At 39.9% G+C, this 13757-nt stretch overlaps 1 protein-coding gene across 6 annotated transcripts in view; it reads left to right on the top strand.

Moving 5' to 3' along the window:
- The first annotated feature begins 434 nt into the window (after window positions 1-434).
- Window positions 435-13757, top strand: part of ATG5 (autophagy related 5) — a 78342-nt gene continuing 65019 nt past the window's right edge. For 2 of the 6 annotated variants that reach the window (XR_013949221.1, XM_080586993.1), the window contains exons 1-4: window positions 435-579; window positions 994-1155; window positions 7073-7200; window positions 13051-13129. Coding sequence is in view for 5 of the 6 variants with exons in the window: in XM_080586993.1 (XP_080443119.1) it covers window positions 1048-1155; window positions 7073-7200; window positions 13051-13129 (315 nt within the window). In the remaining variant the exon portion in view is untranslated. Of the gene's footprint in view, window positions 580-634; window positions 754-993; window positions 1156-5745; window positions 5919-7072; window positions 7201-13050; window positions 13130-13757 lie in introns of those variants that run through there. The other 4 variants (XM_080586992.1, XM_080586994.1, XM_080586995.1 and 1 more) reach the window with 4 other exon arrangements.

Genomic DNA, 13757 nt, shown 5'->3' on the forward strand with positions numbered 1-13757 from the left:
CAATAAATTGTATTATCTCCCTATTCTGAATGTTTTGCCCATGACAATAATTGTTAAATGATCTCCCTATCCTTATCTCAACCCTTGAGCACTTTCCATCGTATTTTCTCCCCCTTATTCCTTTGAGGAAGGTGAGTGAGAGAGCAGCTAAGGTGTAACTTGGCTGCCCACCCGAGTGAAACCACTACGGGCTCATGTTCAGAATGTTATTTTTTATCAATAAAAAATATGAATCAGAATGAAATACGCTCATAAAAACACCAGTCCTTGAGGAGAAAAAATAAGACACGGGGAACCAAAGCGCCTTATTTCCGCGGAACGCCTCCAACAGCAGCAGCCGCTGCCTGACACCTGCCGGCCATGAGGCAGCGCAGCACTCCCCGGCCCGCCCGCCGCCCGCCTCCCCCCTCAGCTTCAGCGGCCGCGCCGGGTTCCGGCCCGGAGCGTGGGGGCCGCCCAAAGCCGGGCGGAAGCGGCGCCGCGCCGGAGCCGCGCGGGCGGGCGGCGCATGCGCGGGTGGGCGGGGCCGCGCCTGGGTTCCTGCCTGGCGCCGCAGCTCCGGCGCGGGGCGGCCCGCAGGTAACGGCCGCGCCGCTCCTAACGGCCGCGGGGCCCGGGCGGGGCCTCCTGGGGGGGGATGGCCGCCCTGAGGCGGCTCCGTGCCCCGCCGGGCGTGGGGCTGCTCGGCCCCCCGCTGTGGCTATGGGGCGGCGGAGGGAGAGGGCCTCCCCGTCAGGGCACGGCGCGGGGCAGGTGTGGGAGATGGGTGTTCGCTCCTGGGCTGGTCTTGGGGTGGCCCTGTGGGGAAACGGGGGTTGGACGCGGTGATCCTCGGGGGTCCCCTCCAACTGTTTGTATTCTGTGGTTTTCTACGCGAACACGCACATAACGTAGTGACACGAGAGCTCATACTTACAGGAGAACCTATAACGAGGTGTGTTTTGCTTGCAGCAGTGCTGACCGGTTTCTTTTGGGGGGGGGATGGGGTTACAGTTCCAGCCGAAGAAACGAACTCGATCTACATGTGCTTCACTACTCCTTGGAAGAATGACAGATGACAAAGACGTGCTTCGAGATGTGTGGTTTGGCCGAATACCAACCTGCTTCACGCTGTATCAGGATGAGATAACCGAAAGGGAAGCTGAGCCTTACTATGTGAGTATAACAACGGCAGCGTGGATGCTCTGATCCCATACGTGTGTTTGTTTTGTTTAATCTCATCATGCGTGCTGCTAGATTTGTGGATTTTTATTTTCTTATTCCTGGTACCTTTTGGATGTACCTTATTGCCACGCTGTGTGAGTCACCTCTCTTCAGAGCAGGTTCAAAATTTTAAGTTTGTTTCACCAGTGAGTTTACGTTACAACAGATAACTAAGGCTTAAAAACATTTACGAAAAAGTCAACAAATAAGCAAAAAGCAAAGGCTGTGTGTACACTCATGGTGAGTTTGTATCTTCTTAGAGATCCTTCAGAAGAAGGGATAGAGCTTGTATGTTGCCTGTCTACACTATAAAATTGTCGAGGCAAGTAGCATAAATACTGCAGCCAGTGTTCTTTATGAATTTCCTCTGCTTGTGGATGACTTCTACTCATTTTCTTCTCTGTAAATGCTAGCAGCTATGAGAAATGTAGTAGGAGAGGCAGCTCAGATGTCTTACCAATACAGCGCTTGGTAAGCTGATGATGCAGACAAGGGTGATGGGTGGATTTGAGCTGTAAATTGAAATGCTTTCTGTAATCACGTGGATGTTGATTTATAGCATGCTATGCAGTTTTCATCCTTTCTGCACTTTACAGACATTTGGTTAGTAGACAGTATTGGCTGTTTCAGAGAAACTTAAGTTTAAAAAGTACCAAGTATGTGAGAGGAAGAAACTTATGCTAAGAATTTAAGTGATTCTGAAATCCTTGAATCTTGTCATATTTTATGCTTTTTGGAAGATATTACTGGATAGAATAGTGTTGAATTAATAGCATCTTTGGTTTCTGATTTCCCTGTGTGCTTTGTGTGGTTTTTAGTAACTTAATAAAGCATTAATGCTTTTCGTTCAGTGATGATAGTGTTCAGCTCTCTATGCCTTAAATTCACCACTGGTGAAGCGGAAGTACTTTTATGTTGTGTGCTTGACCTATTGCCCAATGCTTCTGAACTGGCTAGAAGTCTCTGATCTAACTTCTATAAAATATATATATTTTAAAATACATATGTGCATAGTGTGTAAGAGTTACATAAAAAACACAAGCCTGAGTTCAGAGACATGCAATCTTAATCTGTTTAACATCAGCATGAAAACCCTGAAGCCATGTTATCTTCACAGTGAGGCCAACTTTCGAAGCCTAGAAGATAGATTTAAGATGGTAGTGTTTCTTTTACTTGCTCCTCTTAAAGTGTGCACAGAAAATCTCAGGGCTTAATTCTCTCTTTTTGCAAAACCTGGTTATTCATAGGTCAGAATTCTTAAATGTTAGATTTTCCCTCTTGCAGGTCATGTTGGAGCTGATAGTTGAAGTTTTGCTGCTTGAAGGGACCAAAGATGAATAATAGTAAAAGGTTGAATAGCAATCAAGGTTTTATATCTGGATTGAGTTCTTGTAGTTTCAGTGTGCATCTGCATTAATGTTCTAGTTTGGATCTGGAGTGTGTTTGTAAGCAAGCCTTTGTTATTTCCACTTACTCTGCCAAGGTTTGTATCACGCATCTGTCTTGGAGCGCACAAGCTGAGTCTTTTTCCCGTGCTGCTGAAGCAGAAGATGTACTTTGGGCCTGCGATCAATGTGTTCCAGCTGCTAATGGGTGGTCAGTGTATGGAATCAAACTGGAGCTGAATTGAAATGGAAAACAAACAAAAAGCATATGTAGTGAACGTTCCCAGCCCTTGACACCAGTCGTTCTACTTCATACATCTCATCTTATCAGTATTTATTGAAGTAGATAAAACCGCTGTGTTCCGGATTGCTTTCCATGAACAGGGAGGAAATTCTGGCATCATGAAGTTAAGAGGAAGAAAACTTCTGTTCTGAGAAACTTGCTTTGTGAAAGCAAGGGAAGGCATAGGGAGAGAGGTTAGAAAAATAAACTAGAATCTGCGTGATCGATTTCAGTTTGAGTGGTGTGGTAGGAGACCCTTGGCTGCTAGATACATTAGAACAGCACAGGAATGAGACGTGCTTACAACACAGTATGGCATTGCGTAGGGATAGCAGAGCTCATTTAAAACGATCCATTTTGGAAAGTAATGACATCAAGACTAAGCAGCTCAAGTCAAACACTGCTGTTCCTGCCAGATAGGTATCTGCAGGGAGTTCTTTAAGTGTGCAAGAAATAAAGTACTCATTGGCTGAAATTGATCAGGTGTAAGGAACGAAATTACCACAGAAGGCAGTAAGGGTACTCTGCCCCAGGGACAGCCTCTGCTGGGTCACTCTTTACTCTTTCCAGTGGCAAAAGAATTGTTTTATTAAGAAGTCTGTAACAGCAATATGAAGCCATTCTGGGCTAGCATGCTTTGTTTCTTTTATCCTGCATGCATTGGTGATCAAACCAGTCCAGTTCCTGTTAAATTGGAGTTGTGATTTTACAGTGTTTTGCATGTAAAAAAGTGTTTCCTTCTGCAGCAAAACCCAGGAAGATAGTTGGGGAGGTACTGTTTTTACATGAAGAATATTTTCCAAGCATTTACTTAGGCATTAGAATTCCTTGCATGTTATTTAACTTCTGTGGACAATATTCCTGTTATTATGATTAAATGCTGTAGCAATACCTAGTGTGCAAAAGGAAGGTGTTGCAGCTTGTACAACTGGGGAGATAGCATGTAGTAAACTAGTGGGTTTCATTTTGTCTTGTCACGTTTTTGAAGATTTTTCTTTTCTTAAGATGATGAGTTCTCATCTTATTATTTCAGATTGCTTTTTTTCCCCTCAACAGTTTTGCGTTTTTATTTGGAGTTAAGCTGGGTGTATATAAATTACATGCATGTTTTTCACAACTCCTTTCCAAAATAAGGTTAGAAATCATAATCAAAAGCAACTGATTGTTGTTGTGTCTTGGTTGTAATCAAGATCTAGTAATTTATCGTTTATTTTAAAAGGCACTAAATAATTCTGTTGGTCAGGGCCACTGACTTTTGAATTAAGATACGAGTATGAATTTTAGGTTTTTTCATGTTCTCAAATGCTACATTTTAATTGTTGGCACGGAGTGATCTTTTTATTCAGTCTTCATTACTGTTACAATCCTCAGCCTGATCCTGACAGGTCATGAACATCAGCTCAGATTCACACCATGTACTGTACTTCAAAGGAGTTCACACCAGCTTTTTGTTTTTATACCAAGTAGGAGAAGACTTGCGAGGAGAGTAAGGCACCGAGCCTCACTTAACATTTTGGGAATCCTTACGCACGCTTAAGGAATTTACCCACTACTTTAGAATTCCCTTCAGGCTTCTTAAAAGTCGATCCCTTCTATAGGACAAGACATTTTTAGACCCTCTGAGCCACAAAGCTCAACTGGAAGCAGGGTTTTCCATTCATATGCGTTATACAGCACAGTGAGTGGCAAGTGTTATACCAGTCTGCTACTGATCAGCAGGCAGCGTGGCAGGGTCGATTGCTAGACGACTCGAATCAGAACAAGGATTCTCTTCTGTTTAATTCCCTATGTGTTATCATGCATTTTCCTATTAGATGTTTTCTATTGTGTGCTATTTATGTTGCTGTCTGTTGATTCTCTATGCTAAACCTACAGTCTATTCATTAGAAACTTTATTTTGATGCTACCTTGTCTGCATATTTGTCTATGCAGTACTGTACTTATGCAGTACTATACAGTACTATAAGGTCACTTAACTTGCTCTGAGCATCCTGTCTTTTAGCGTATTATGTAGTGATGTATCAGTCTCACACTCAAATTGCAGTTGTTACATTGCTTGCAATGTGATGTGAGTTGGATGTGTTTGGTTTTCATAGCTTTATTCTAGCCTTTAGCAGGAAGTCTGCTCATGCAAGGTTATTTGTCACACATATGCTAAAAAAGCAATTAAGCAAATCTGACCTAGTGGAGCGAGCTTAATTTGAGTTAACATCTCTTGTCATGAGATCACGTGTTGTTTTTAATGCATTAGGTTTTACAGCCCTATACTGAGATTTACCTTATCACTGAACCATGGCCATTCATGCCCAGCATCCAGAAATATTGCTGTAGCATAATCAAAGGGTGAAGGGGTGTGGGCTTGTTGACCTTCATGGACTGGCTTAGGAGTCCATGGGGGAGCAGCGAAAGAATTTGTGGAAGAGATGTCATTCTGGTGAACATGACTTTGCCTGAAAGGAAGGCTGCCGTCATGTGGCTAAAGTGTTGGAAAAGCTTACAATAATCTAGGAAGTAAACAGTTATGCAGAATTCCAGTTTCTATATAGAGGCCTCCGTAAAGGATTTAGCGTGATTTGGCTGTTGGAGAGATTGACTGAAGCCCAGCGTGTTGTTACATATATGAAGTTTTTTTTCCTAAATATTTTTAGTATCTTTCCTCTGGAAATACTCAGTAAATGCCTTTAAAGATTACAGGATTTTGAAGAAAAATGTTTTGTGTCCACTGATGTCTTTTACCAAGTCCATACTGGTAAAAACTGCCACAATTAGTGGCAAAGGGATATTAAAAGGGGTAACAAAATGAAGATGTCTTTAAATTTATGGTTTTAAAGTTTTTTTAACTGATCTAATATGCTTTTAAATCTCTAGGATAATTAAAGCTAGAAAAATGTGAAAGAATCCAGTTCTATCGTCTTCTACGGAAGGGGAAGACTAAAGTAGAAGAGGTGGGAAGACCAAAAAAGCCCCCAAAAGAATACCGTTCTGAAGACTTAAGCTGCAAAGGGATATTTGTAGTTTGAGAACACTATGAAATCTCATGATGATTGGCACTAAAAATTGCTAGCTGTATTACTTTCAGTTGACATAAATTAGGCATGTGATTTAAAAAGATGGACAAAAATGCACTGTTGAGATAATGTTGAAAGTATTTAAGTACTGATCTAAACACTATCAGTATACCCCTTTGGTAGGGGCACCGAGAGTTCAGAAGGTGCTGCAAATCATAGAATTACGGAATGTCTTGGGTTGGAAGGGACCTTAAAGATCATTTAACTCCAACCCCCCTGCCATAGGCAGGGACACCACCCACTAGATCAGGTTGGCCAAGGCCCCATCCAGCCTGGCCTTGAACACCTCCAGGGATGGGGCATCCACACCTTGGCAAAAAATGCTCAGCATCTCTGAAAAACAAGTGGTCCCTTTTAATCCAATTAACTTGGGTTTTGTGCTTCAAGTAGGCACATCGGGAATGTTGGCAGCGTTCTGTTAGATTCAATGAAATGCTGTTTAATTACTGTTTGTGATCTCTGATTATGTTGAAATAGAAACTAAGTTGTTCTTCCACGCTTCAGACTGGATTTAAATATTTTACAAAGGAAGTTGGCTATGCAGTTTGAAGGCTTATTTCAAATACTATTGCAATCACTAATGTTTTAATAATGGATTTATCCATTCCTGTATGGCTGTGCCATCCGCAGCATGCTGAAAACCTGGTTTTGTAGCAGTCCAAATGGGTCTGTCTTATCAGAATATATCAGTATTAATTTAACTGCAAATATATCCCAGAAATAACATAGATTTATTACCAAAAATACTTGGTTTTGATCACAGTTGCCTGGATTATGTTGCTTCAGGAACTATCGCTGTAGACCTGTAGAATTAACTTAATAAAGTGTAAGATTATTGTCACTCAGGTCTTTGAGGTACTGAACAATTCTCGTGTGTGTGTAAATGACTTCACTGTATTTATAAAGGTTGTTCACCTTTTAAAACTGAAGGCTGTGTTCTATTAATTTGCTGAATTAGATTCTTTTGAAAGAAAGTAAAAGCAATATAATGGTGGTAATACGAACAACAGAAACTTTTTGAAAAGGGAAAAATGCTGACTGAATTTTGGTTATGAAAATGAGTACTTGTTACAGACTTACTAATTTAGTAAATTTTATGTATACTTAAAGCATCTGTGTTTTTTTTCTTTCAGTTGCTTTTGCCAAGAATAAGCTACTTGACACTGGTAACAGACAAAGTGAAGAAACATTTTCAGAAAGTTATGAGACAAGAAGAAATTAATGAAATATGGTTTGAATATGAAGGTACACCACTGAAGTGGTGAGTTTAACTTTGTACCTTTACTCAATTTATTTTGTAAAGAGGTATCAAGTTTAGCACAGTGTCAGCACTTTCCCTGAGCTAACCACTTCAATGGGTTTCAAAGAAGGCAAAGGAGGAGAAAGGTAGGAAAAACGTTGTTCAACATTAAACATTCTTCATTTTTTCCCCCAAACATACTTTTAATTATTCTGCTTGTACTTAACTGTATATATAAAGACAGAGGGGGTGCTGCACCTGTTGATTTTGGATTTTGTTCTGGTTGTTACCGTAACATGAAACAGCTGCATTTTTGGCTTTACTATTTCTTGCTGTAGAATCACCAAAGAAATCTTTGTTTAGCTTATTCTGCATTCTTAAGACACATGCTAACACAAAAGTATTATTTCTGGAGTCTGAATACAAATAGGATTTTCTGCTTACAGATAAAATGTGTAAGCTTCACTTTTCACTGGTGTGACGAGTGCTTGTGCTTTAAAACAGATAAAAATCATGCTGATGCATAGGCTCTTGTCTGTTTAGCTTTATTGAAATAATTGCTGTTAATTCTATTTTTGTTCTGTTGTGTTGTCTATAAGAAATATGTCCCTTTCTGAAGAGCTAGAAAACCAGACTGCTGTTGTTTAATGTAATTAGTTTTTATAACTACTGTGCGTCAGATTTTTTTTTCCTATTTCTGCTACAAGTTCTGAAGAAAACATTCTGAGAGCTGCAGTGTTGGCTGGGCTCTGTACACACACTGTCAGTTCTCCAGCAAGTACTTAGTATTTTGAATCTCTTTTCATTTCCTGTATCATAATAGGAAAGAGAACTAACAGTGACTGTTCTAGCTTCTTGAAATTGGGTAGAAAAGATTAAAACTGATTTATTTTTTTTTAATTTCTACATGAATTTAGTGTGAGTTATCTTGTGATTAGCAAGCGTTATTACATCGTTAGTGCGTTTAGACTTGGTGGTGCAGGAATTTCCTGCTAGTCTTTTGTTTCTTTGAAACTAAACTACTGTAAACCTTGAAAAAGTGTTGTTTTGTTGTTTCTTTCAGAAAAGCATAAAAACTAGCTTTTTTCACATTTTCATAACTGGCTGGTAAAACCAGCTTTAGACATCTTTGTAAAATGTCTGGAATTTAACAATAATTGGTTTCTTTGGGTTCCATAAGTAATCTTGAGTTGTGATGGTTACTGTCTAACAGCAAGGTACCAAGTTGGTCCCGGCATGTTCATAACCTTAGGTAGGTAATGACAGGTAACCTTAAAAATTTTCACTGAAGCTGTCTGCAACAGGAAAGAGAGGCTTTTTATTTCAGCCAAAATTAGCTCTGTGTTTTCATGTTTTCAGGTACCAGGATAATTTAATTAAAAAATAATAATAATTGCAGTTATGGAATATAATTATAGAATAAGAATATAATTGGTAAATTTAGAATTAGGTAGAGTTAGTAAACTAAAGGAATGTTGAAGTGAAAATAATATCATTATTATCTCCTATGCTGTGATCATTTAAAAATAAGCATATGCTGCCAGGAGCAGCTCCACTGATTCCTGTAGAGTTGCTTTCCTCAGGAAAATTTTATCTGCAAACCGTTCTTTTAGAATGTGGTAATCCCATGAGTAGCTGAAGTTTATTCCATGGAAGACAGAAATATCAGAATGGAGAATTAGATTGAGTTAGTAGTTTGTAGAGAAAAAATAGCAGGTCATTAACGCTTGATTTCTTTAATTTCTGCATTCAGAATCCAACAGAACTTGATTGTAGCGTTTCTTATTTCAATTGCTTGGTTTACACCATATGGTCATACTTCTTGAAATCTGTGCTGTTTCATACCTAGCTGGGATATAGCGCATGTCTTTCTAGCTGCAGCTCTTCTGTTTTGCAGCGAGTCTGGAATAAGTCTGAAACAGTTTCAACTTCATTCTCTGAAGCACTCAGAACAAACTACTGGAAGAGGGTGCTGCTCTCCAGTCCCGGAGTTGCAGGGGGTGCCTGGGACCTTGCACCGAAGTTGTTAGGGGTAGGGGAAGATGGGTTCGTGTGTGCTGATGGAGGTCTCCCAAGATGGGAAAGAGCTAGACTCTGCTTGTCAAAAAGTTTCAGATAAGCCTCCCCAGACAGCAAGTGAGGTTGGCAGATGGAGGTGGGGCTCCATCCACTGTTGGAGGGAGTCTCTAAACACTATCACTGCTTCCTTTCATTGTGGATGTGATGTTCAGGTCACTCTGATCCTTCCTTCGGAGCTTCCAGCCCCTTGTCTGCAACAGCAGGTGGAGAAGGAGCCTGGATTTTCTTGCAAGAGGAAAATCAGGCCTCTGATTTTCCCAACGTTGTTAGTCTCCATTCACCACTCCAATGACTCATCTTCTGTGCAGATGGGAGTACAGGCTCTTACCTCTGCAAGGCCTTGGTGAAGATGCCATCAATCTTTCATCTTCCCAGTCCACTGGCCTCTTCTTGCAGCTCAGATGGGTGACAGCTCCTCCATCAACACATGCTTCCTGTGGGCAGGGACATCACCTTTGCTTGCCCCAGCCCTCAGGAGAGGTCCCAAGCACTCCTGGCAGCTTGAGACCTGGGGAGCTGCATGTTTCCCCAGGAGCTCAGCCTGAGTGGAGGCCTCTGATAGAGGTAGTTTCTTCAGTGGGTGCTGGGGGAGGGCATCCTGTGCTGTATTACCATCCTTGAGCACTTGCGCATGACTTCAGCAGAGTGTCTGTCACCCTTTCTGTGAATTGTGCTCTAGGCCTGGCAGTTGCATGGGTGTCTCTCTAGCACCAACTGAACGGGTGTTTGACCCTGCCTGGTCAGGAATTGCCTGAAGACAAAAGGCCAAAGCAACGTTTGATAAGGAATAGCTGGAATGTTGTTTGAAAACGGTAGAGTTTGCATAGAAGTGTGTGTTTCTTACTGAGTGCTAAAGAACACGGTGAGAATATTTATTTTTCTATGCAGGCATTGTTTCCCTCAATGACATACACGTTAGTTCACAGAAATACCCAAACACAAGATGGGGGGCTCTTGATACATATAATACCCCAGTTCTGGAGCATAGGATATCTGGTTTTTGGTTTTGTCCTGGATTTTATCAGTTCGTGTGATGCAAATCTTACTGAATTACCACGAAAAATTATTCTGGTATGAAAACAACCTGCCAACTCATGCTGTCATACTCTGTATTCCTGTAAATATTGTCCTGGGTCCAGAAGGAAGTTTTTAGAGGAGTAGTCATTCATTGTCCTTACTACCCATCTATCGCTTTCAGAAGGTTTTTATGTTCTTGAAGCTGTGTTTTCCAGGGCACCTCTCACACCTTGAAACCACCTTCTGTGTAATAACAAAAGCAGTAATAAATTGACAGTGGCTGGAAGTCAGTGCTGTTATACATTTATAGATTGAATACTTTGCAGAACCAATCATTATTCCATCAATTCTTTTCTTTAAACAAGACTTGTGGTCTCTTAGACGTTTTCTCTTTGTTATTTCCTCCATTTTACCTCTGAGAAAGTTACAGACAGTCTGCCTGGCTTCCACTTCAGTTAACACCAGTTTGATTTCAACAGTTTAGTTGGTTGGGTTGTTTGTTTTTCTAATATTACCTTTGTGGGCTGGATGTTTCCTTTAGCTGCTGTCCTGTTTATTTTCGGTTTTCTTTGGCAGAGGCAAGTCTTTAAAGGCCTGGGTTTGTGGATTATTATTTTTAAATTTTCTTGGTTACTGTAGGTTCTAGAAAGCACTTGCATGTTTCTTTAATTATAGTGAATATTTTTCAAATACAAGTTCAGAAACAGCATTGAAGCAGTACCACTGGAAGCAAGACGTAATGAGGGAATACTGGCCCTTGGCACAAGGTAGATGTGCTCTTAAGAACAGGGTGAGGGAATGTTACTCTTTTTCATCATATCTACAAATAGACATTTCCTCTTCTATTCCCAATTTTCCTCTTTGTGCTTCCCTTAATCCTCTCTTCTGGTTAAGAAAACATTTTATGATGAAGGATATATATTAAAAAAAATAGTTTTGGTATTATATGGAGTGCTATTGTTTCCAGACTCTTAAAAAAATGCTTGTAACTATATATCAAAAGTAAGTGAAATACAGCATTATGTACTGTAAGGCATTACTTAAGGCTTCTCTTGGCTTCAGATTAAATGCCAGCATGAACTGGAGTTCTGTACCAGGGGAAGTCTTACCTGTCAGGACTGCTTTACTCGTGCTGTGAACCTTACGCTTAATGGAAGGCTACACTTCCGAATAGAAAGTGATTTCTCTCCTGGTCTACTGTCATCATGAATCTCATGTGTTCAGCTGTGGCGCAAAGAGAATTTAGCACTTGCCTCATTCAAAATAAAAAGCATATCAGCTGTGCAAAACACAAGCATTTTAGTGAGGAAAGCTTGAGTACATTAACTTTATTTTGTAATCTGTGCTGGGTGGAAGATACAAATGTAGGCCAAAAACGGTTTGGTGTCTTTTTTGTAGCTATTTTGTTGTGTAAATTGAAAGTTATTTTTCATGTAAATCTAATTGTCAAAGAAAATCTGACTTTCATTAAGTAGTTCACCTGGAAAACCACTCTAGCTGAAACCCTGCGGAAGAACTTAAGACAGGATTGACAGTTAGTAGTAAAATGTCCTTGAGCGCTAGCACTGAGTCTGGATAAATGTGGATACGCATTGTTTGTATTCTTTTGCCCATTGTAAGGGGAAGACAGTTATAGATCCTTTTTTGATATACTCTCCTATTCTCTTAAAAAGTTCTGAATGAATAAGTACGAGAATCATGCCGTTATTTTTTTTTTTTTAATTTTGCTGTTAAGTGTCTTTGTCGTAGTTTTTGATCTCACCAGTAGAGGGTATTAAAGCACTGTTTGTGTGAGGGTTTAGCGACTCAGGAAATCAGCTCAACACAGGTGCTTTCAGAGCAATACCCTCTCTGTTACTGTTTTTATGGATTTTTGAATCTTATATTCTTGCCTGGCTCTGCGTTCCATGTTCAGTCCTATTTAATTCAGTGGACCTACTGAGTTTATAGCTAAGTGTGTGCTTATCTCTTTGTAGGATCAAAAAACTAAAGGCTTTTTCAGTTTAAGACTTTTTGAAAGATAATGGAGCTTTTTAAGATGCCTTTGGAAGCTTTGTGTATGTAATATACGTGACTTACATTGCTGGAGACTCTGTCCCCTTGAAATTCATTAGAAGATAAAAATTTACATTTGGAGGGAGCAGCTTCTTTGTATTTGTCCTTTAGTTCAGAACACCACTGAAATAGGAAAAAATAAAACCAAACAAACTGTAATTAATGTTTTTCATCTCCGTAATTTGATAGGTTAGTGAAGGTGAAGAGATCATCTTGATCAACCCACTTTTTAGCCCTTCTACACATGTCATTTTAAAATTCTAATGCTTATCCTCTGTGATGACATCAGGCAGGTGGGAGAGGGTAGAAATGTTAAAAGTCAGTATGGTATAAACTTCTCATGTCTTTACAGCGTCTGAACATGTCAGCTTCTCTGTCAGACCAACTAGTCCTGCTCTTGTTGAGCATTATGATTGAAAATACTGTTTTGAAGGATTCTGCAGAGCAACTGTAGGCTGGTTATGCTGTTGCAAAGCTAGCAGTGTTTTGTGGGCACAGCTTAGAGATCACTGGTTTAGATACTTTGTGAATTCCAGGCTTGATTCTGCTGTAAACTGTAAGTCAGTTATACCTGCCTGTATAATTTTTCTGAATAATAGTACATGTTAAGTCTAGGAGGAAAACAGTTAATTAAGTTATGTAAAAGCAGGCAAGCAAACTGTTATATGTAGAATAAATATAAAAGCTGTGCATTTAATTTAATACCTTTTCATTTTCTAGGCATTACCCGATTGGTTTGCTCTTTGATCTCCATGCATCAAATACAGCCCTTCCTTGGAACATCACAGTGCATTTCAAGGTAAAATTGAAATACACCTTAGTTTAAGATTAATTGAGCATAAGATTACATGAGAATTGAAAACTAGGAAAAAGTTTCATAATTATTCTTATTTTACAAGGAGGAAGATGGTAGGACTTTTTGAAGAGGAGAGTGTGCATTCTTTAGGAATCATCTAATTTTTTGTAAATCTCCACCTATTTTCCCTGAGACTGTATATGCCTTCAAATTACCTTCTTTTGAAAATGATTCTATTATGATCTGAGAATCCAAAATAGTTTTTCAAGATAAGTTATGAGATTGTCGGTACGGTTGAGTTGATAAAAGGGAAGAACTTGCCATAACGTTTTTAATTCAATCATCTCAAGTTGACTCAAGATTCAGGAGATTGAGAAGTGCTCATCCCTTTAGGCACATTAGCGTAGATGTGAGATACTGCAGAAATCCTTGAAGTCAGTGAGTGCTATCATTCTTTGAAGTTGTACTTCATGTGTGTCCCCTTTAGAGAACTGAGTGAAATTTTTGGTCGTGTGACATTGCTTTGATTACACATTGTAAAACCATTAGGTATGACTTAATAGCACTACTGATCTTTGCTCAGAAGAGTACTTGTGCAGGGTTAGATCTGGTGCGGTATTCTTTCTCTGAC

Source organism: Anser brachyrhynchus (genome assembly GCF_964034855.1).
Source record: "Anser brachyrhynchus genome assembly, chromosome: 3".
NCBI lineage: Eukaryota > Metazoa > Chordata > Aves > Anseriformes > Anatidae > Anser > Anser brachyrhynchus.